General features: G+C 39.4%; 1 protein-coding gene across 5 annotated transcripts in view; it reads right to left on the minus strand.

Annotated features, from left to right (window-relative positions):
• SLC9A6 (solute carrier family 9 member A6) overlaps positions 1 to 24,266 on the minus strand; it is a 62,143-nt gene that overhangs the window by 19,782 nt on the left and 18,095 nt on the right. For all 5 annotated transcript variants that reach the window (XM_017954410.2, XM_009198332.4, XM_003918323.3 and 2 more), the window contains 6 exons: positions 17,512 to 17,653; positions 15,069 to 15,174; positions 14,687 to 14,775; positions 11,342 to 11,455; positions 5,160 to 5,271; positions 3,294 to 3,447 (listed from right to left, as the gene is read on the minus strand). In XM_017954410.2, the coding sequence (XP_017809899.1) occupies positions 3,294 to 3,447; positions 5,160 to 5,271; positions 11,342 to 11,455; positions 14,687 to 14,775; positions 15,069 to 15,174; positions 17,512 to 17,653 (717 nt within the window). The remainder of the gene's footprint in view (positions 1 to 3,293; positions 3,448 to 5,159; positions 5,272 to 11,341; positions 11,456 to 14,686; positions 14,776 to 15,068; positions 15,175 to 17,511; positions 17,654 to 24,266) is intronic.

Raw genomic sequence — 24,266 nt, forward strand, 5'->3', positions numbered from 1 at the left:
GTATTTTAAAATCCAAATCCCTTACCATGTTCCACAAAACTTTGTATTAGGGGTCCACAAACTACAGCCTACAGGCCACACCAGTACCTCTTCTGTTTTGTAAATAATAAAGTTTTACTGGGATACAACCATGCCAATTGATTTACGTATTGTCTAGGGCTGCTTTTACACTATAGTTGAGTAGCTGAGACAGACTGTATGGCCTCTAAAGCCTGACATATTTACTCTCTGGCCCTTGACAGTAAAAGTTGGCAGACCTCTGCTTCCATAGGATCTTGCCAACCTCACTTCCTACCTACCCTTCAGTCACTATACTCCAGCCATGAGAGCTTTTTTCCTGTTCATTCAACAGGCCAAGTTTGCCCCTGCCTCACGATTTCTGTAACTTGCTCTTCCCTCTGCCTAGACTGCTCTTCTTCCTGATAACTGTTTAACTGGCAACATCTAGTCACGCAGGTAAGACTGAACTCAAACGTAACCTCTTAGAGAAACCGTCCCTGGCCTCCCTGTATAAAATACATACCCATCCCCAGTCACTATCACAGTACCTTGCCCGATTCCCATCATAGCATTTAATATCATCTACAGTTGTCAGGTTCATTTATGTGTTACTAGTTTATTGTCTGTCTTCTCTCACTAAAGTTTAGATGTTATGAGTCTAGGAACCTTCTCTATCTTATTATGATCACTGTGCTTCTCTAGAGCAGGATTTCTTAACCCTAGCATTACTGATATTCTGGCCTAGATAATTCTCTGTTGGCAGGTGGTGAGAGTTGGTGAGGAGCCTGTCCTATGCATTGTAGCATGTTAAGCAGCATCCTTGGCCTCTACTCACTAGATGCCAGCAGCAGCTCCCTCTTCCAGTTGTGACAACCAAAAATGTCTCCATAAAGTGCCAAATGTCCCTTGCGGGGAGGGGGGCAAAAGTATCCTTAAGAAGCACTGAGGCTGGGCGAGGTGGCTCATACCTGTAATCCCGACACTGAGGCAGGCAAATCACTTGAGGTCAGGAGTTTGAGACCAGCCTGGCCAACATGGTGAAATCCCATCTCTACTAAAAATACAAAAATTAACCAGGCGTGGTGGTGCATGCATGTAGTCCCAGCTACTTAGGAGACTGAGGGAGGAGAACTGCTTGAACCTGGGAAGTGGAGGTTGCAATGAGCCAAGATTGCACCACTGCACTCCAGCCTGAGCAACAGAGCAAGACTCTGTCTCCAAAAAAAAAAAAAAAAAAAAAAAAAAACCACTGAGTTGTAACCTACAGTGCCCGGCACATGGCTGGTGTTCTGTAAATGTTTATCAAATGAATGAATAAAAGGTATATTTGAAATGCTGTGCTAAGAACTTTACAGATACTAGCTCACTGAATCCTTACAACAACCCAAGGAGGTAGGTACTATAACATACATGTTACAGATGAGGAAACTGAGGCTTTAAAAGGTTAAAGAACTTGCCTAAGATCACAGAATTTGTCAGTGAAGGGGCAAGAAGTCAAAGCCAAGTCTAAGTCTGCATGAATCTTAAACTTTCAGGACTTAGCAGTGCCCTTAAAACTGTACTAGACAAATTTGGGGGGAGGAAAGAGAAGCTTAAAATACAGCCCCTGTTCACGAACAGGCCAAGAATAATACCAATAAAACAAGAAAACAATAAGAAGTAACCTAAGACTATAAGACAATATTATAATTAAGTGACAAACTGTTACAGGACAGGCACTATGCTGCCAAAGAGCTTTGACAGCTAGTGATGTAGATTACATTTTGTGTGAGTAGGTATTTTTTTTTTTTTTGTCTTTTCTTTTTGGGAAGATGGTAAGCATAGATATTTTGTTTGGTTTGTTCTTACATTTAATTTTGTTATCCTTAGGAAAATGAGGGAAAGTCTTCATCTACAAGCTCTTGAGAAAAGAAAGGAACTGTGTCCTTTCAAAATGTACCATGCCCATTGTTTGATGAAATTAATTTCTAAAAGAAATTAAGAAAGACTGGAGGCTCCTCTGCCTGCCATTTAATTATCCAGATGACCCTGAACAACTCAGAACCTTTCTAAGCCTCTATTTCATCACTTGTGAAATGGAGTTATCACGTTTGGATAAATATGTAAAATGTACTTAACACAATGCCCAGCACATAGTAAGTGTTCAATAAATGCCAGGTCCTCCCTAAAGTAGTAATTAAGGTTATAAGAATATTGTGTATTTTGTACTATGCACAATAAAAGCACAGAAATTATAAGGGATTTGAATAGTAAAGAGAAATTAAGACAATAACAACAACATTCAAAGTGTGATTTAGGGCTGGCTGGTTTTTAGAATGTTTTTAAAAAGGCATAATAGAATTTAAAAAATGGAGGACAGGATCTATAAAGTGTGAAACACTGTTTTCTCTAATGAGCCCTATGTATTCTGGAAGCTTGGTCGCTCTTAATGTCTATGAAGTTTCAGCCAAACACAGAACTAAAATCTACAAAGGCTTTAGCAGCATAGGCTGCTGTATCCATGGAAACAAATGCAGAACTCTTGAGATACAAGGAAGCTTTCAAATTGAATACATTAACTGGTACACATTCAAGACTAAGACCTCACGATCTTGGCTTTGGATTGTTAGGTTAAAAACAGTGCTGATGAGAAAAATGATAATATCTAGTAGTGATTAGGGTTGGGGTAAACTGCACTGTCTCATACATTGCAGGTAGAAGGCAAATTTTTTATCTGACCTGGTGATACTGATCAAAAGCCTTAAATATATACATATCCTTTTGAGCAAGCAATTTCATTTCTAGACATGCAAAGAATCAAACAAGTACACAGTGGTGTACACATTTAAGAATGTTCACACTGTTAATGGTAATAGTAATAGCAAAATCCTCAAATTGTAATGGTAATAGCAAAATCCTAGAAACAATACAAAAGCCCAACAACAGGGACTTGAGTAAATAAATCAGGATATATGCAGCCATTAAAACAATGATGTAAACATATTTACAATGTAAATGTCCATGCTATTTTACATTCAAAAGTCAGGCTACAAGAGTACCTTTAGTATTGCCCCTTTTTGTCAAAAATACATATCATATATAGCAAAAGGTCTGGAAAGATATCCCTCAAAGTGTTAACAATGAATTTTTCTTTTGCGTATACATTTTCCTTTTTCTGTACTACATACTACATATTTTTTAAAAGGAAAAAATTAAACATTACAGATTCACCAAAGCTTAAAAATTGAAAATGGGCAGAAAAATAAACCAAATTAAAATTTAATCTTAAAATTAGGTCTCCAGTTAGTACTTACCTGATATGCAAGCATGACAGCATTGCAGTGGTGCCACCTCCAAATACCCACACGGTAAAAAACACAATCAGAAGCGTGGTGCTGAACATCATTTGCCGTGCATAAGTGGCAGTATCTCGAATGGCCAAGGCAAATGCCATTGCACCACGAAGGCCTACAGGGGAACAGAAAAGGTATTTCTTCAATAACTCATTACCAATGCAAGCTTCATAAATTCAGAGCAATAAAGTGCATTCTAAAAACTTAGAAGCATGTGAACAAATATGCAGTAAATATTAACATACTTAAATATGTATAGGCTGCGCAAGGTGGCTCACACCCTGTAATCAGCACTTTGGGAGGCCAAGGTGGGCAGATCACCTGAGGTCAGGAGTTCGAGACCAGCCTGGTCAACATGCTGAAACCCCATCTCTACCAAAAATACAAAAATCAGCCGGGCATGGTGGCACACGCCTGTAATCCCAGCTACTCGGGAGGCTGAGGCAGAATTGCTTGAACCAGGGAGGCAGAAGTTACAGTGAGCCAAGATTGTACCACTGTACTCCACCTGGGTGACAGAGCAAGACTCTATCTCGGGAAAAAAAAAAAAAAAAAAAAGTACAAATAGAAATAGAATTTGTATATGTTACTGACATGTACTGATGTTTTAATAATTTTTTAAAATTCATTTTTTATTTACAAACAGTAAAATTCACTCTTTTTGGTCCATAGCCACATGAGTTTTGGCAAATTAATAGAGGTGTGTGTGACTACTACTATAATCAAGACACAGAATGGTTTAAACATCCTTCCCCCAGTGAAATTTCTTTGTGTTACCCTTTTTTAGTCTAACCTCTTGTCACTCCATCAAACCCCTGGCAACCACTGATGCATTCCCCATCGCTATGACTTTGTCTTTTTGCGAATGTCATGTAAAGGGAATCACACAGCAGGTAACCTTTCAAGACTGGCTTCTTGCACTTAGCATAATGCCTCTGAGATTCATCCATGCTGTATGGGTAAATTGTTTGTTCTTTTTAGTGCACAGTAGTATTCCATAGCATGGATGTATCACAGTTTGATTAGCTATTTGTGCATTGAGAGACAGACAAGTGGGTTGTTTCCAGGTTTTGGCAATTATGAAAAGAACTGCTATAAACATTCACCTCCAGGTTTTTGTTTGAAAATGACTTCATCTTTATCTTTCTCACTTTCTATGACATAATTCTAAACCAAGGATTTGGAACCAGAGTATGAAAAATTCCCACAGAAGGGAATGGGACAAAAAAAAAAAAAAAATATATATATATATATATATATATATATATATATATGTGTGTGTGTGTGTGTGTGTGTGTATGTATATACATATTATATTGTCCCATAAAATATATGTATATACATATATATAAAATATATACATATATATATTTTCTATTCAAGGATGCAACTTCAATGTTTAAAGGAGTATTATAGGTCAGGCACGGTGGCTCATGCCTATAATCCTAGCACTTTGAAAGGCCAAGGTGGGTGGATTACTTGAGGTCAGGAGTTCGTGACCAGCCTGGCCAACATGGTGAAACCCCATCTCTACTAAAAATACAAAAATTAGCCAGGCATATTGGTGCACGCCTGTAATCCCAGCTACTCGGGAGGCTAAGGCACGAGAATTGCTTGAACCTGGGACGCAGAGGTTGCAGTGAGCCAAGATGGTGCCACTGCACTATAGCCTGGGTGACAGAGTGAAACAGTGTCTCTAAATAAATAAATAATATAAAAATAAAGGAGTATTATATGACCAGCATAACATCTCAGTGTTACATCAAGCTGGCATACGCATTGTGAATGGTCGCTTGAGGTGGGCAAGAGAAGAAAGTTATAACTTACCAGCAAACATCATCATATGTTGAAAATTTGATCCAATCTTACTTCTTCTACCTAAATTAAGTAAGAGGGACAAGGGGTAAATATTGGCAGCTCTTCCCAAGAAAATAGCAACCTAAAATTATTAATAGGTTAAGGATCATTTCATTTTACTATTAATATTATTTAGACTATACATTCAAGATGGTGAAAGACTATTTTAGCGAACTCAGTTTCTAACACACAGTCTTTTGGTTCCATTGTCTAACATAGCACTGTCCAACAGAACTTTCTGCAACAATGGAAATTTTCTATATCTGCACTGTCCAATTCGGTGAGCACCTGAAATGTGGCTAGAGTGACCAAGGAACTGAAAATTTATTTCATTTTAATTACTTCAAATTAAAATAATCACATTTGGCTAACTGCTACCAAATTGGACAGAGCAGGTGTAACATGCAGGAAATTTACTAGATTAAGAGAAACGTGTTTAAAAGCGGAGTTTCTTTACTATACTTCTAAGATTATTAATAGAACAGGTTAATTCACTTTCATTGTTAGTGTTGGTAGGAAAAAGAGCAATGCTGAGAAAACTTCCCCTTCCTTCCTCAGAATAAAGAAAAGTGCAGCTGAATCACCACCTCATAGCACTAAAATGGCTGCCAGACCCACTGTACTCCACTGAGTTTATACTTCCAACTTGCTTCAAAGGGAAAGTTTAATGTGAATTCAGACTGGTTTTAACTAGAAACCAATTTTAGTATCTTTTTCTCCAGTTTGCTGTCTGTAGGACTCCTACTTTATGATGGCAATTTTTATTTCAGGAGTCATGATACAGTCTCCACCTCATTTCCTAAGAAAAATATAAGGGAAAATTTAAGATTAAAAACAAAATAAGGCCATGTGCAGTGGCTCACACTTGTCATCCCAGTACTTTGGGAGGCCGGGGCGGAAGGACAGCTTGAGGCCAGGAGTTCAAGACCAGCCTGGCCATCATGGTAAAAACCTGTCTCTATTAAAAATACAAAAATGAGCTGGGCATGGTGGTGTACACCTGTAATCCCAGCTATTCCAGTGGCTGAAGCACGAGAATTGCTTGAACACAGGACACAGAGGCTGCAGTGAGCTGAGATTGTGCCACTGCACTCCAGCCTGGGTGACAGAGTGAGACCCTGTCTCAATAACAAACAAATAAAAAAACAAGGTGGGGGGAATGGTGTTGGTCTAAGTAACTTTGGAAAAGAGTAGAATCTGTAAGACTAAAGGCAGAAGAACTGCACAAAAGCATTCTATGCTCATGACAAAGCTGTTTCCCATGGGAACACTGGTTAACAATTCTGATACTATTATACATGTATACTGAAACTGAACAATTAGGTAAACGAACGGCAAGTGGTGACAGCAAAGTTTCTTACTGTTAGAATGGGAGTTTACAGTTCAGAAAGGGGAGGAGGCCAGAATAATCCATGTGGTAATGGATTAAAGTTGGAGACATCAGTATGAACCCATATTGAGCTTAATAGAGATATACATGGTTATATGCAGAAATATGTATATATATGCATATATGAGTTAGCGTATATTATATCTATGTATATGGATATATAGATATATACATATATAATTCCTTGCTCTGTCAGCTGAGAGAGCCTAGAAGCAAAGACACCAAGTAACACTGAGCACACCTAGTGCTCAGATTTTGATTTCTAATACTATTCTCCAACAAAAGGAACCAGGAGTTCTTGGAGAAATGGCCAATTCTTGGGCTGAGCCAGAACAGATACAAGATGAGCCTGAAGCATCCTGTAGTTCCAGGGAGTAAGGAAGTACTCAAAAAAAAAAAAAAAATTAAAAACAATGATGAGAATAAAAATTTAAAACGATGAGGCTATATCCAAGGCACACAGAAGAGCCTGCCAAAAGAGCTCTCAATGGCCAAGCTGGAACAGTTTGAGCAACAAAATAAAAAAAGTTGTATTATAACTCAGAGTATAAAATAAATATCAATGAATCCATATTGATATAAATAAATGACTGGGCTGGGTGCGGTGGCTCACGCCTGTAATTCCAACACTTTGGGAGGCTGAGACGTGTGGATCACTTGAGGTCAGGAGTTCGAGACCAGCATGGCCGACATGGCGAAACTCCGCCTCTACTGAAAACATAAAAATTAGCCAGGTGTGGTGGCGCATGCCTGTAATCTCAGCTCATGCCTATAATCTCAGCTACTCAGGAGGATGAGACAGGAGAATCACTTGAACCCGGGAGGTGGGGGTTGCAGTGAGCTGAGATCACGCCATTGCACTCCAGCCTGGGCAACAAGAGTGAAACTGTCTCAAAAAATAATAATAATAATAATAATAAATGACTGAATAAAACAAATGAGGAATACATAAATCTCCTGGGTGAAAAATTCCAAATAATTTTGCTGATACTCTGTCCTCAAGGAGGTGGAACCTAACTCCCCATTCCTCAATCTTTGCTCATAGCAACTTCCTTCCAAGCAGTACAACATGGGGAGGGGAGGGGGGAAATGTGTAACTTTATAATGGATAAATCTGACAAACACTATCTTAACCAAGTGATTAAGACTATCATCAACATTATTAAGTATATACCCTTGATATAATGTCATGAGAATGGCATTTTACCTCTGTGGTCTTCCTCTCAAAGAACATGTAACTCCAGTCTAATCATGGGGAAAATATCAGACAAGTTCCAACTGCAGGACATTCTACAAAAGACATGGCTAGTACCCTTCAATACTGTCAAGGGTCACCAAAAACAAAGAACACATATGAGAAACTGTCACAGGCAGAGCCTAAGGGGACATGACAACTAAATGTAATGTGGTATCCTGGATGGGACCTTGGAATAGAGAAAGGACCTTAGGGAAAAACTATGGGAATCAGAATAAAGTTTGAACTTTAATTAGTAATATCAATATTAGTTCATTCATTGTGACAAATGTACCATGCTAATATGTTAATAATAGGGGAAACTCAGTGTGGGGCATATGAGAACTTTCTGTATTATATTCACAATTTTTCTGTAAACCTAAAACTATTCTAAAATCAAAAATTTTAAAAAGCGATTCCGGCCGGGCGCGGTGGCTCACGCCTGTAATCCCGGCACTTTCGGAGGCTGAGGCGGGTGGATCACGAGGTCAGGAGATCGAGACCATGGTGAAACCCCGTCTCTACTAAAAATACAAAAACTTAGCCAGGCGCGGTGGCAGGCGCCTGTAGTCCCAGCTACTACTCGGGAGGCTGAGGCAGGAGAATGGCGTGAACCCGGGAGGCGGAGCTTGCAGTGAGCAAGATCGCGCCACGGCACTCCAGCCTGGGTGACAGAGGGAGACTCCATCTCACAAAAAAAAAAAAAAAAAAAAAAAAAAAAAAAAGTGATTCCCCAAAAAGAAAAGAAAACATAACCACTAAACATGTGGGCCAATGCAGCAGTGACTGCTAGTTCTCCCCAACATCTGTTCTTGCTTTCTTCCTTGGTAGTTGGCACTCCTCCCTTTCATCTTTATGCAGCCGTCCAGATAAAGTATATAACTCCTAGCCTTCCTTGTGAGTAGGTGTAATCAATGATGTTAAGTGGAAGGGACGTGTGCACATTCTGGGTCAAGCCCTTCAAGGCAACCGGCAGACAGGGGTGAGACACGTTGGATCACAAGAACAAGAGCAAGTCCCTAAGGATGTTAGCAACAATATTGCTTCAGTCCCTGATGACCGTATGGAGCAGAACTGCCATACCAGTTCAGATTTTTAGATAAGAAAGAAATTTCTATGCTGTTTAAACCTGGATTAGTTTGAGTCTTTTCACATGAAACCAAACCTATGTCCTAACTAATATAGCCAGAAATAGAGCAACTCTCTCCTGTTAAGAGGCCATTTTCATGGTAGGATTTTGTATTGAGGAATTTTAATTCCTAACAGACTCAGAAACCTATAGAGAATATTTAGCTTTGTTTCCAGATTAAGTATAGTGAATAGAGCCATTTGACTGTTCAAAATTTTCTCCAAGACTAGCAGGACATTAAGTTACTGATCTTGTGGTTGTCCTTCAGCTAAGATCTTCTCCTATTAACAGTACTTTATCTTTTTTGCCTAAAGTTCAGTTGCAGACTAAGGCTCTGAAGAATGGTATTTCAGTAATACTTCACTTTCTAACAGAGATCCTATCTAGAGTTTTAATTAAAAACAAAACAAAACAAAACTTCTGCTAATCTCTTTGGCAGAATCTTCATTCTGAGGTGAGGTTTTAAAATATTTCTTTTAAAAATTCCTTATTCAAACATTCCCACTGACCACAATTGCTCCTTCCATATTTTGTGTTCAACTATCCCACTCTGATCATTCCTCCATAGCACTGGGACCTTCAGTCCAAAGATCCCTATATTCTTTCCTGAAACAATGTCTTCTTTCCTCACTTCCCTTCTTACCATCATGTTAATAACACCTTTTAATGTTAAACATTAAATGAAGTGTTTAGATTGCATCAGTCATGTAATAACACTATGATCTCTTGTCCTTCTGTTTTCCTTGCACCCACTTGAAAAAACTCCAAACCTGGAAGCTCACAGTAAGTACTGCTGGATAAAGTCATTCAACGGGGAAGACTGGTTCTACTGCTAATTCCTATTCCTCAAACACAATGGATCCCTAGTACTTCTCAGCAGTCCCGTTGAGTTTCTTTGGTTAACTTATTCTTCCACTCTCTACAACTATTTCACAAACCTGCACCTTCCTCAAAATCCCTATGATCTGTGTAAGCCATCCTCCAAGATAGTCCCTAACCATCCCTGCCTCTTAGTATTCACACCCTTGCGTAGTCCCCACCCACACTGTACCAGGTTGGTCGGTATAACCAATAGAATATTATGGAAGTGATGCTGGTATGTCTCTTCAAAGATTAGGTTACAAAAGGCATTTCAGCTTTCATTTTAGGGCTCTCTCAGCTCACTCAGTTTGGGGGAAGAAGCCATGGTGTAAGCTGCCCTATGGAGATATCCACGTGGAGAAGAATAGAAGCCTCTTGCTGACAGTGATGTGAGTTGAGTGAGCTTGCAGTGGATTCCCTGGCCCTAGTCAAGTCTTGAGAAGGTGCAGTCCCAGCCAAGAGCACAACTGCAACCTCTTGAGAGATCCTGGAGCCAGAACCACTCAGGTGAGCTGCTCCAGGATTCCTGACCCTCAGAAACTGTGTGAGATAATAACTGTCTGTTGTTTTAAGCTGCTAAATTTAAGGTAATTTGTTACACAATAGACAACTCCCCATCTTACTCTCAGCAGATGATCTCACCTCCTACTTAACAGATAAACATAGAAGCCATCAGAGAGGAGCTCCATCTTACAAATATGCCTTCATTTCTACATACCCTATCCTCTCCTGTAGTCATGGTAGAGTTGTCTCTCCTCCCAGTGAAGGCAAAATTTCTCTCTACATGCTTTAGATTTCATTCCTGCTTTCTCAAGAGGCTTTCACTATTGCCTCCTCTCTTTCATATACCCAGTTTCTTCCTTCCAATTTTTTTTTTTTTGAGACAGGGTCTCCCTTTGTCACCCAGGCTGGAGTGCAGTGACCCAATCACGGCTCACTGCAGCCTCAAACTCCTGGGCTCAAGGGATCCTTCTACCTTACCCTCCCAAGTAGCTGGGACTACAGGCATGTACCACCATACTTGGCTAGTTTTTAAAATTTTGTTTGTAAAGATGGGGTCTTGCTACATTGCCCAGGCTGGGTTTTTTTTTTTTAAGACTCTTTGTATATATGCGATAGAAAGAGAGAGGGAGAGAAAGGGGTTGGGGAGGGAGAGAAAGAGAAAGAAAGTGGCCTCATTCAACGTTTCCTTATCTTTCACCTTCTGCCGTGTGGCATAGACTGCTAACTGTTCCCCCGTATCCAACCTCTCCTTCCCTGTAGTAATAAAGGGAAAACACTTATCTTTTGGGGTTGGCAGAACAGTGGGACACTTGTCTGTCATTTTAATCTGTCAACATTATTTGTGCAATAACCACAAATTGAAATAGAATATAATAAAATAAATATACTAGAAAAAAGAACTGGAATCCTTATTTGTTTTACTCAAAAGAAAACTGTATATATTTAAATGTATTCTTATGAACCACATACTCAAAACCCACATAAAAATCTCAATTAAAAATAGTTTTCATAATAAAACACATAACAAAGGATACAAATGCTCCTACTACAAATGTTGGGTTAAAGACGTGGTTCTGGAAGGTGAACAGTGTCAGTCCCATGTAGGAGAAGATGAAATTCTCTGCCAAGAAATTGAGAAGCTCAAACAACTGAAACGAAATTGTAAAAGATTAGTCCAGTAAATAAAGTTACATAATTTGAAAGCATGAGTATTACTAAGATAATAAAACAGACACTCAAATAGATAAAGTTCATGCATACACACAAAATGTGTGGTTCAGAAGGGAGCAAATGTGGAGATGACATTTCTAGTCCTGCAGAAAAAGCCAGAAACGTTCCCCCCTCATTTCCCCTAATCAGCTTTCCTTCTCCAAAGCCCCATCTCCAATTATTCCTCTCCTCCTCCTCCAAACTCTGTCAGTTTTTTTTGAATGTTCCTTGTGTTCCTGCTACTGCCCTAGTCAAACTTTCATCACTTCCTACCCATAATGATGAAAAAGGACCTCTAACCATCCCTCGTCCTCCAGCTCCCCCAAACCAATGAATCTCTAAAACTGATAGTTTCAAGATACTTTCCTCTTGCAAGCTATAAGATTCTTTTCAACTTTTTGATCCTGGCATAGAGTGCTTCGTGAGAACTCTCGTATTCCCGGCTTGCCCTGTGACTTCACTTTTTGCGTGGGTCTTACCCTTGTGTAGGGAGTAAGCATCCTACAGATAGGGCTTCCACATTGTGGAAGAGATCGATGTGTAGGATAGCAGAACTATCTGTGGGGAGAACTAAACCCTGCTGCCCACCTGCCCCATCCCATTCCCATCATAGCCTTGGCAAGGGTATATGATACTTGCTGAATGAAGTTAAGGCCCTTCATAATCTGGTGTCCCTCTGGCCACCAGTGTTATCTACAATGGCTTGTTACTATGAGCCCTCTGACACATAACAGAAAAGTGGTTAAGAAATGGGCTTAGGAATCAAAATGCCTAGGCTTTAGCCCTGTCTTCCCCTTTGCTGGCTGTGTGGCTTTGGGCAAGTTAGTTAATCTCTTTAAACCAGGGTTGCCTTATTACCCAAAAATGAGAATAAAAATTAAAATAAGTAAACGTGTATTTAACTTTCTTTAAATTATTTAATATGTTATTATTACTACTTATTTATACTTAATGATAACAGTTATACCTTTTTCAGTTTTTACTGTGTGTCCAACACTATACTAAGGACTTCATATGCATTATCTCATTTTAATCCCGCAAAAACTCAGTGAGGTAGGTATTATTATTATCTCCATTTTCAAAGATGGCAAAACTGAAGCACAGAGAAGTTATGGAACTTGCTCCTGGTCACACAGCCAGCAAGTGGTAGAACCAGGATTTAAAACAATACAGAGACTCCAGAGTCCCGGCTTTACTTTGCAACACAGGGATCGGCAAACTTGCCCATGAATGGCCAGAGAGTAAACATGAGAGGATTTGCAGGCCAAGAGGTCTCTGTCACAACTACTTCACTCTGCCAGTGGAGCACAAAAGTAGCCATAGACTACATATTTTTAAAAATGGGTGTGGCTGTGTGCCCAGAAAATCTTATTGGTGGACACGGAAATGTGAATTTCATATAACTGTCATGGGTCACAACATATTCTTCTTTTGATCTTTTGCCAATCAATTAAAAATGGATGGAAAGAAAAACATTCTTAGCTCACTGACTGGCAAGGGCCGGATGTGGCCTAAGGGCTGGAGTCCGCCACCCTCTGCTCTACACTTTACTGCCTTCTTTTTATCCCTGCCTTTATCTGTACTGCCTCCCCTAGGCCTTCCTGAATCTTCCCCATCCTTCTAAGGGTACTGTTTCTTCTAGGATAGCTTTCCGGATCCTCAAGCCTCAAACCATTTCCCCTACTTCTCTGATGTCTTCTATGACATATAATCTGAAGTACATAATCTAGGATTCCTATTCCTCATATTTTTTAAATGTACATAAGCTTCATATCACCAACAACACTGGAAGCTCTTACTCTTTTCCTGTTTACTGTTGTTGTTTTTTGTTTGTTTGTTATTGAGACGGAGTCTTGCTCTGTCATCCAGGCTGGAGTGCAGTGGCACAATCTCAGTTCACTGCAACCTCTGCCTCCCAGGTTCAAGCGATTCTCCTGCCTCAGCCTCCTGAGTAGCTGGGAATATAGGCGCATGCTATTACATCCAGCTAATTTTTGTATTTTTAGTAGAGACAGGGTTTCACCATGTTGGCCAGGCTGGTCTCAAATTCCTGACCTCGGGTGATCCGCCCACTTCAACCTCCCAAAATGTTGGGATTACAGGTGTGAGCCACAGCACCCGGCCTGTTCTTGTTTTTTATTCCCCACCCATGACTTGGAAAAATGCTGACTCCCCTCCCACCCTGCCCCCCGCCAGCTGATTTTCTTCTCTTTACTTATTGCACTGAATTAATTTGTAAAAAAGATTTGTAGCCCTAATGTATATGCTTGGGGGGAAAAAGCCTTATCTCTTTTGAGGAGCTGGGGAAAAGCATAGGTCATAAACTTAATTTGTGGCTCCAGCAGGAAGAAGAAATACTGTTGCTCCTGCTTTTAGAACCACTCCTTTTCAGGTGAATCCCATAACCTTCTTGTCATTTGGCAAAATTTAAACCTGTTTCTCACTATAGCCATAGTCAAGTATGTACCTGTTTCTATTCCAGATATTACATTTTGTTCATGTATTTGTCCTCTATACCTCCTAAGACTAGAAAATTCTATTCTATCTCCTTTATAATTCCCTTCAGATACCCTGCACAACTGATCATTCAGTACCAAATAAAACCAGACCACTGACTAGTCCCGACATTCCTGGAAACATAGTAGCTTTGCAGCACCTGAGCAAAGACTGAAGGAAGTTGATCTTCTTTTAGTAGGGCTAATCAGATCAGAAGTTAATCTTATCTACGTCATCTCTTAGAAGGTCTAGTAAGATCAGAAGTTAATCTTCTTTACGTCATCTCTTAGTAGGTCTGGTCAGATCAGAAGTTAATCTTGTCTACGTCACACAACAGTAGTTCGAGTAAAACCAGAGTGAGCTTCTAAAACATTCCCCTATAAAGCCATTAAATTGGGAAAACACTGAGAGAAAGGGAAGCTACTCCACTGGTTATTGAAGCCACGATAATAATAGTCTCTGGCTATTCTGCTGATCTATTTCCACCCTAAACGCTGTCACTCTTCAGTTTGCCAATCTCACCTACTTTTAGAGTCAAAGAAAGAGGAGCTGAAATGAGTAGATATCATCTTGAACAGATCAAAGACTTTTTTTTTTTTTTTTTTTAGTAAAAAAGACTTCTGTTTTGCTGAAAGAAGGAAAAGTCTATTCACAAACTATAAAGTTCCTCTTACCTGTTTAGTTCTATGCTGAGACTCCGTGGACAAATTATTATATGTATAATGTGCTTGTGTGATGCCACAAAACAATACTGCAACCACACCTATAAAGACAACAAATTTCAAGTTCACATAAAAGGATGGTTCCCACCTTTTATACTGAGATTCTTTTTTCACAGTAGATTATAGGCTTTGTCTGGAAATTCTCATTTGTGACTTACTTTGTTAAGAGGAACCACTTCCACTGAAAATTTTTTTGATGTTCTAAAGTGACAACCTAAATCCCAACCATAATAAGTATGTTCAAATACTAATGGAGCTGATCCACTTGGAGCAAAATTGACTGGCAAAGTCACTCCTTTTAAGGGTTGACAATCAAAGGGAGCAAGTCACCTACCTGTGAAGCCCCATGCTTCAGCCAAGAGGAAGGTACTCCAGGACATCAAGAAGAACAGGCCTGTCTCCAACAACTGGAACTCCCGTAATTTGGTGAACTTTGTCACGTAAGACTGTTAAGGCTGGTAATGAGATCTTGTAACACAAAAGTGTGACTAGAAAGAAACGACAGTTTAAGCAAGGCAACCATGAAAGAAGGTTCTCTAGCTTCTCTAACACAAAAATCCCAGAATAAGGAGGTACCACCAGAGTGGGGAAACTTTTTAAATGAGCATCTCACTGAGGAGTCAGCTGCCTTCCCTTCAGTGAGGAAGCCTTACGGCTTAGCCACTCCAATTGTTTCATGGGTATCACATACCTTGCCAGAAACCATGCAGTAAAGGATGGACAGAGATGGGAATAACAGATCAGATCCATAACATGCCACCTCTATTAATCTGAGACCTAAAGCTAGACAGCTTCCATAATTATAGCAATTTACATTTATAAAAATACATAATTTCCAAGAGAGTTTACACTAATTTGATCTTCTACCACCTCTGTGATATACAGCATTCATTCCATGATGAAGAAATTGAGGCACTTCACTCCCTTATACTAGTTGAACAACTATTTGTTAGCTGACGGTGGAAGGGCCTGTGCCAAGTTACGACCAATCTCAGGCTAGAATCTAGAGTCATGTCTACAGCTAGGCACTACAACAAAATGATTAACAAGATATATTCTCTCCCCTCAAGGAACTTGTAATGGGGAAGAGAGACTACCTGTCTTGGCATCACCTTCAGAACACTTTTTACTGCTGCTTTATGCCTCAGTTCACCTATAAAAAGCCATAAAAGAAGCCTCTTCCAGCACAAGGCTGAAGTATACCAACTAAGAGGTCCTTGACAAAGAGTAAGATATTTGTTTTATACAGGTATCATAGAAGTTTTAGAGAGTTGGAAACTTTTTTTTTTTTGATTCGGAGTCTCGCACTGTCACCCAGGCTGGAGTGCAGTGGCACAATCTCGGCACACTGCAAGCTCCACCTCCTGGATTCACGCCATTCTCCCTCCTCAGCCTCCCAAGTAGCTGGGACTACAGGCGCCCACCACAACACCCGGCTAATTTTTTGTATTTTTAGTAGAGAGAGGGTTTCACCGTGTTAGCCAGGATGGTCTCGATCTCCTGACATTGTGATCCGCCTGCCTCGGCCTCCCAAAGTGCTGGGATTACAGGTGTGAGCCACGATGCTCGGTCTAGAGCTGGAAACTCTTTAGACATCATCTAGTCCCACTCCTCTTTCCTACCATCCCCACCCTCCACTTTCCTACACTGAGATCCAAAGAGGTGAAGTGTCAAAGCTTCTAGCATGTTTGTGTCTGCCACTATACTGAAAGCAGCAGGGAGGCAGGGGTCATGTTTGTCTTCTTTAGCTTTGATACACAGAGCACAGCACATATAGCAGGTGATCAAGATATTCCTTCTGGCTTTTTGTTTTGGGTTGGGAGTTTATAACATGTTTTTAGGCCAGGCACGGTGGCTCATGACTGTAACCCCAGCACTTTAGGAGGCCGAGGTGGGTGGATCACCTGATGTCAGGAGTTCGAGACCAGCCTGGCCAACATGGTGAAACCCCATCTCCGCTAAAAATACAAAAAAACTTGCTGGGTGTGGTGTTGCACACCTGTAATCCCAGCTACTTGGGAGACTGAGGCGGGGGAACTGCTTGAACCTGGGAGGCGGAGGTTGCAGTGAGCCGAGATCATGCCATTGCACTCCAGCCTGGGGGAAAGAGCAAGACTCTGTCTCAAAAAATAAATAAATAAATAAAAATAAAATTTGTTTTTATAGATTCAGGATGCACAAGTGCAGTTTTATGACATGGATGTATTGCATGGTGGTGAAGTCCAGGATAAAATGGCCTTTGCATGAACACAAGAATAACTTGACTAGTGGTAGTGCCAGGACTACAACTCAGGTCCTTTGAGCTGCCCATCCAGGGCTCTAGAGCACAAAGGTTAAAATCCGGAGAACTGAGATGAACTCTTACTTATCCTAACCAGGGAACCACCTTTTGTTCACTTGGCATCGCCGTTGTACATTTCCTATTTGTCCTATTAAAAAAAGAGCAAAAGACTGCCAGGCTGACCAGCAACACAGAACACCCAGAGGCTCTTTGGAATATGGCTACCTTTATAGTTATTTAATCTACAACTATAAAATTCACCCTCAAAGAGATACCATCTCTAATTACATGCTTGCAGTGAAAGTTTTAGGGCATGAAACCCTACGCAGAACAATACAGTTCTTTTATGTTGCTTAATGTTTTCAAACCAAGTACTTAGTTATAAGATTAATAATTCTAACACAGTTCTAATCATAGAACTAAGAAAAACAATGGAATACAGCATTCGACTACTGCATTATGTTAACAAGAAAAGATAAATATAACAAAAGGATATTAAAGCTGTCACCACTCCAGTAGCAGCACCCATCGCAAAAGATCCACTGAAGATTCCAAGGAAGATTCCAATAGACTTGAACATCGCTGTGACATCAAAGGTGTGACTGTTGTCTCCAGCTGGCTGGTATGCCACTATTGAGCTACAGAAGAGAGACTGCTTTTACTTCTGGAAGCAACTTTTACTTAAAAAAAAAACAAAAAACATTATGTAGTATAGAGCTTGAAAGATGAAATTAGAGGGAGAAGAAAAAAAATGTTTTGATTGGAATTGCCAAAATAAGGACAAAATTACCCAAAAATCCTGCAATGTGTCTGGCTAGCAAGAAAACTTGGCTTTTCCTTAAATGTTAATTTCAGGAGGGTAGAACATTGTAAAATCCTCTATATGAAATTTGCACCAAGCTTTTTCCCCCATCCCCAAGATACTGTGCAGTATTATTCTTTTGTGATTCTATTTCAGAATTACTAGTACTGAGTGTCCGAAAGCCTTAACATACTAATGTGAACAAACTAATGAAAAATCCCACTTGTTTCCAGTAGAGGCATAAGAACATAAAGAACATTATTCAATACTCAACCCAGTCACATTTTGTTTTTCCTATGAGAAAAAAAGGTAACTGACAGACCCTTCCAACTTTCAGAATACCAGAATGGGCCAAATGCCTAATATCTATTCATTCACTGAAATGGACTATTATAGGAGAAAGCACTCGAAAGACCTCCCAAGGAATTAGAATCCACTCAACAGTACTTTCAGCATAACCAGCTGGATCTTCCACCTAAAGCTTCTGAAAGAAAGTCACTCTATACCAGGCCAAGACAGGCAATTATAGGAGATGCTCTCCATCTTGAACTCACAGTCCAAACCTGGTCTGAAAAAGCTTCTTTTATAACAGTTACCAACCCAGGAAATAGAAATGCCTGAGAAAATTGCTGTTGCCAGCAGGTCTCTGGCAACGGTGCTTACCGTTACTAAATCAGTTCTCATCTCAGTTAATTGAGACCAGCATTATAAAAAGTCCAGACTCAACAACATCATACAAATCACGTCAAAGAAAAGAAGGAAAAACACATTCCTAAAAATATAATGAATTCTCCCTGTGGTTGCTGCAATGTTTTTTTCTGATTCAAGGCTGAAAAATGTGTTTGCTATACCACGTACAAGTTCTTTTCATATCTCCCAGGTTAAAAAAAAAAATCTAAGATCAAACTAAAATCTCCTAATTTGTACTTATTTTATTGAAATATAGCACTAATATTAATTTCTGATAATGGGATCCAGAAATTTCTGAGACTCACTCTAAATTGAAAATGTTAAACATTTACGTTTAAATGTGCAAAGTAACCACATCATTTTGGAGAGGATTTGATATCATTTTGATAAATATGAAATGGCCTTTAACATCAGGCTACCTTACCTACACATAAAGGGTCCTACTACCATGAACGAGACCTGATTCCATTATAACATGAAAATACAGTAGCTGGCTGGAGAAAAGAAAAAAATTGCTATACAACCTTCTTTTCCTTTGGTGGTATTTTTCAAAATGCTGTCTGGAACAAAGTATCTATGCTATGCCTCCTGAGGTTGCTTTCCCTGGATTAATTCACGTAAATTCAAGATTCACACTAATCATTATTTCATTCTTTAATCATTAAAATGTATAAGAACACATGGGAAACGTGATGGGCTGAGAGCAATGACAGGCTTGTTCTTTCTTAGGCAGACACTGGCCTCTGGATTGAAATTTTAACTCATCTTTTCCATATCAATTGATATTTTATCTTGAGGCAGTAACATTTTTTATGAATAGTTTTTTTAAAATCCTGAAAGTAATATAATGTACAGTTGAGGTGGAAAAATCTTCCCATCATTCCACTACCCTGATAGATCGATTTTATTTTCCTTCTGTATTCCTTTCCCCTCTTTGTGTTACATGCATGCTAATTCTTATTTAGCTGTAATCACAGTGAATGTGTGATTTTGAATTCTGCTTTTTTAACTGACAATGACATAAAAATATTCATAGTCTTGGCCGGACGCAGTGGCTCACTCCTGTAATCTCAGCACTTTGGGAGGCCGAGGTGGGCAGATCACCTGAGGTGGGGGTTCAAGACCAGCCTGACCAACATGGAGAAACCCCGTCTCTACTAAAAATAAAAATACAAAATTAGCCGGGCGTGGTGGCGCATGCCTGTAATCCCAGCTACTTGGGAGGCTAAGGCAGGAGAATTGCTTGAACCCAGGAGGTGGAGGTTACAGTGAGCTGAGATCACGCCATTGCACTCCAGCCTGGGCAGTAAAAACAAAATTCCATCTAAAAAAAAAAAAATCATAGTCTTTATAACTACAGTTAAGACTTCACAATGGTCCAAATGGATATAGTACAATTTATTCAACCATTTCCTCATTGTTAGACATTAAAAGTTGCTTCTACTATTTTTGCTACTATAAATAACTGAAAGAACATCTTCTTGCTTTTTACATATTTTAGACTATTCCTTGCACTATATTTCTAAAAATAGACTATTACCATACCTATGGCTCATTTTACATGTTGCTCCACTGCCTTCCAAAAGGTCTCTGATACATTTTGGGAGGGAAATATGATAATATCTCCCAATTTTTTAAATGATCATACCCACTGACCTAGCAATTCTACTCCTAAAAAATTCCCTACAGAAATATTCACAGGGATTCACAAAGATTTACACATAAATATGCTCACTGCCATGCTAGTCATAATAATACAATATTAGAAAACACCAAATATTAATCAGTCAATAGGAGATTGGAGAGGTAAATTTGTAATGCATCCATCCAATGTGATAAATAGAGGTATTAATATAGTATAATATCCAAGTAAAAAAGCTAGTTACAGAAAAGTATATATACTACTATGCCTTTTTCTGTTTATAAAAATTATTAACACATTATATGCATATTACTATCTTAATGGAAAAAGTCTGGATTAAAATCCTAATAGTGGTTATTTCTGAGCTGAAATTTCAGGAGTTTTCTACTTTCTGAGTCAAATGCTTTGAATTTTTGCCACAAATATATTTTAACATTATCACAAATAGTGATAAAAGGTAATACCAATTTCAATATTAACAGCAACATATGAGTGGTCTAGTTTTACTACACCAGGGTTTCTCAACCACAGCATTATTGATATTTGTGGCCAGATATTTATTTGTTGGCTGTGATGCAGGTGGGGTGAGGGGAATGCTGTCCTGTGCATTGAAAGCTTCTACCCACTAGGCCATGTCAGTTGGAACCCCCTCCCATTGATGACAGCCAGAATGCCCCCAGACACTGTGAAATATCCCGTGTGTGTGTGTGGTGGTGGGGTGGGGGGTGGTAAATTGTAAGAATGACTGTACTATATCATTACCAGTAGTAACTATTACCATTAACAATTCTGGCCAAGCACAGTGGCTCCTGCCTGTCATCCCAGCATTTTGGGAGGCCAAGGAGGGTGGATCACCTGAGGTCAGGAATTCGAGACCATCCTGGCCAACACAGTGAAACCCCATCTCTACTAAAAATACAAAATTAGCCAGGCATAGTGGTGTGCACCTGTAATCCCAGCTACTTGGGAGGCTAAGGCAGGAGAATCGCTTGAACCTGGGAGGTGGAGGTAGCAGTGAGCAAAACTCACATAAATGACTAAACAACATATTTTAAACTAATGTGAATTTAGGTCTCCAGGCTAATCACAGTAATCTATTCAGTGGAATACTATGCAACTTATAATTTACCTCTAACTACATATACTTTATTTACCATAATATAACAATATACATATAGATCTACCTCATGCAGCCATGTATGAGGGAGTCAATTTCACTTCACCCTCACTGGATTAAAAGTATTACTAAAAATAAAAATAAAAATAAAAGAACTGCTACTCCAATAGGTTAAAAACAAAACAAAAAACAGTGCTTCAGGAAGAATAGCTAATGGATGCTGCGCTTAATACCTCGGTGATGGGTTGACCTGTGCAGTAAACCACCACGGCACATATTTACCTATGTAACAAACTTGCACATCCTGTACATGTACCCTTGAACTTAAAAGTTGGAAAAAAAAATCAGACAGAAACAAAAACAACCTCCAACATAAACTTCAAGATGAGTTGCCTTAACCTGTTAACTGCCAAACAGAACTCCTTTTGGGTTCCCTCCCCTTGATGCAAAGCTGCTTACACAGAATATAGACAATCCTCAAACTAAGAAAATTCAACACAAAGTAGATTATCTGCATCTAACCCACTTCAAAACACATAAAAGGTAAATGAAGAATGATGAGCATCATACCACTGATCATTCCAGCTAGTAAACTCCCACAGCGAGCACACAACTGCTTTCCCTTCAGCTTTTGGGCAGTAACTCATTTTTTCAACTCTATTAAGACAGAGCTAACAATTTATCTGTTATGCTCCTCTCTAGATAGAGTCCTTCTCCACCAGAGTCCCACTGAGGTTGTAATGAGTTAACGTATTATCTCTTACAAATCTAAAATGGCACTAGCTCGCTATCATCCTTAGGTGAAATGAGAAAAGACTCACTCAAATCGTTTCCCGTAAGGCTTCATTCTCTCACAGAAAACCCTGTTTGAGAAAGGCTGCAAGAGAAGGAGAAGTATGGCCCTTTGTGAGAAATGCTATGGAAAGGGCTCGCTCTCTTTTTTTTTTTTTTTTTTGAGACAGTCTTGCTCCATTGCTCAGGCTGGAGGGCAGTGCCGTGATTTCAGCTCACTGCAACCTCCGTCTCCTGGGTTCAAGAAATTCTCCTGCCTCAGCCTCCCAGGTAGCTAGGATTATAGGCATGTGCCACCACGCCCGACTAATTTTTGTACTTTTAGTAGAGACAGGGTTTTGCCATGTTGGCCAGGCTGGTCTCGAACTCCTGACCTCAGGTGATCCGCCCGCCTCGGTCTCCCAAAGTGCTGGGATTACAGGTGTGAGCCACTGTACCCAGCTGGCTCTCTCTTTTTAGCATTTATTCTTCACCAACATTGGTATGTACACCCCCAAGCTTAAAATCTTTCAATGAAGTTTTGCCCCCTTTCACACTAATCAACTATTCCTGACGTTGCAGGAAATAGGTTATTTATAACCCCAAACTCAAAATCTTTCAATGAGGGTTTTTATCTTTTCCGCTAACACTAATCAACTGTTCCTTAAAATGCAGAAAATAGGCTATTTTATTAACAGGAAAAAACTAAGGCACAGGGCACATCATTTAAAGATAAGACCAGAACAGAGATTTTCTAACTCTTAATCCATTAGGCCGTTAGGGCAATGACAAGACAACAGTTACTAGTAAAATGATTGAACAGTGGAATAGTTGTCTAGGATAGGGAATCGATGCTAAAAGTGACTGCCTGTACCTACTCTCTTCACTTTTTACTGCTGGTAATCGCTCATGTACCTACGTACTGGAAGCTTCAACAATCTTTGTTGCTCCATTTTTTATAGAATGTTTTACAACCACACTATCCATTTCTCCCTTACTTCAAATAATATAAAACTCTTATTCTGCACCTATCATCACTGAACGTGCTAAAGTTCAGTATCAATATGAGTTACAGCCTTTAGGTTTTATTTCTCAAGTTAAATTTATATTAGTTGCAGACAGCTGCAAAAAAAATCTGGCAATAAATATGGTGGGGAGGGGGTAATATTTACATATACTGCATTCACAAAAAAGGATATGGCCTTTTGTATATCTTCATACACAGCATTTAAGGGATTAATGTTACATCTCAGAAATAATTATTTCCAACTTTGCAGAAGACAATCAGGCTATGCAAAACAGAGCCAGTGATGTTTTACTCTTTCATAACTAACAAAGTGGAAATTAAGGAGAGAAATAAAAATAAAGAGAAAATGTGAAGGGCTCTTACTTCTCTCTCACAGAAAGTTCTGGTATGAAGTAAAGGCAACTGCCCATAGAGTTAGATATTTGCCTAATAAGAGTAGGTAGGCAGGGGCCAGGCATGGTGGCTCATGCCTGTAATCCCAGCACTTGGGGAGGCCGAGGCAGGTGGATCACCTGAGGTCAGGAGTTCGAAACCAGCCTGGTCAACACAGTGAAACCCTGTCTCTACTACACATACAAAAATTGGCCAGGCGTCGTAGTGCATGCCTGTAGTCCCAGCTACTCAGGAGGCTGAGGCAGGAAAATTGCTTGAACCTGGGAGGTAGAGGTTGCAGTGAGCCAATATTGTGCCACTGCACTCCAGCCTGGGTGACAGAGCAAAGCTCCATCTTAGAAAAAAAAAAAAAAAGAGTAGGGAGGCAGGATTGAAATCCTCAGAGGTTCAGACTCATTCTTCAACCTGCAAACACTTTATAGTAACATGTATAGTATTTTCTATAATTAGATAAAAAATATTGCTCATTCAAAATTGTCTGCAATTAAATTGTTATAAGTAATATATTATATAATTACATATCCATAATATATATTAACACTTCTAGAGATTAAAATGCTTTGAAGTGATTATGTCAAATAAGAGAAACACAAATTAAGCTACAATGAGGTATTTCTCAATTATCAAGTTAGCAAAAATATAAAAGTTTGACAAATATTCTGCTGGCAAAACTGTGAGGAAACAGACCAGTAATTTAATGGTGAAAGTGCAAAGTGCTACAATTCCTTTGATGAGCAACTTAATAATGTCGAACAAAATTACAAATGGCTTTTACCCTTTATCCTACCTACCAACCTCACTTTGGGGCA

Source organism: Papio anubis, chromosome X, assembly GCF_008728515.1.
Source record: "Papio anubis isolate 15944 chromosome X, Panubis1.0, whole genome shotgun sequence".
Classification (NCBI taxonomy): Eukaryota; Metazoa; Chordata; class Mammalia; order Primates; family Cercopithecidae; genus Papio; species Papio anubis.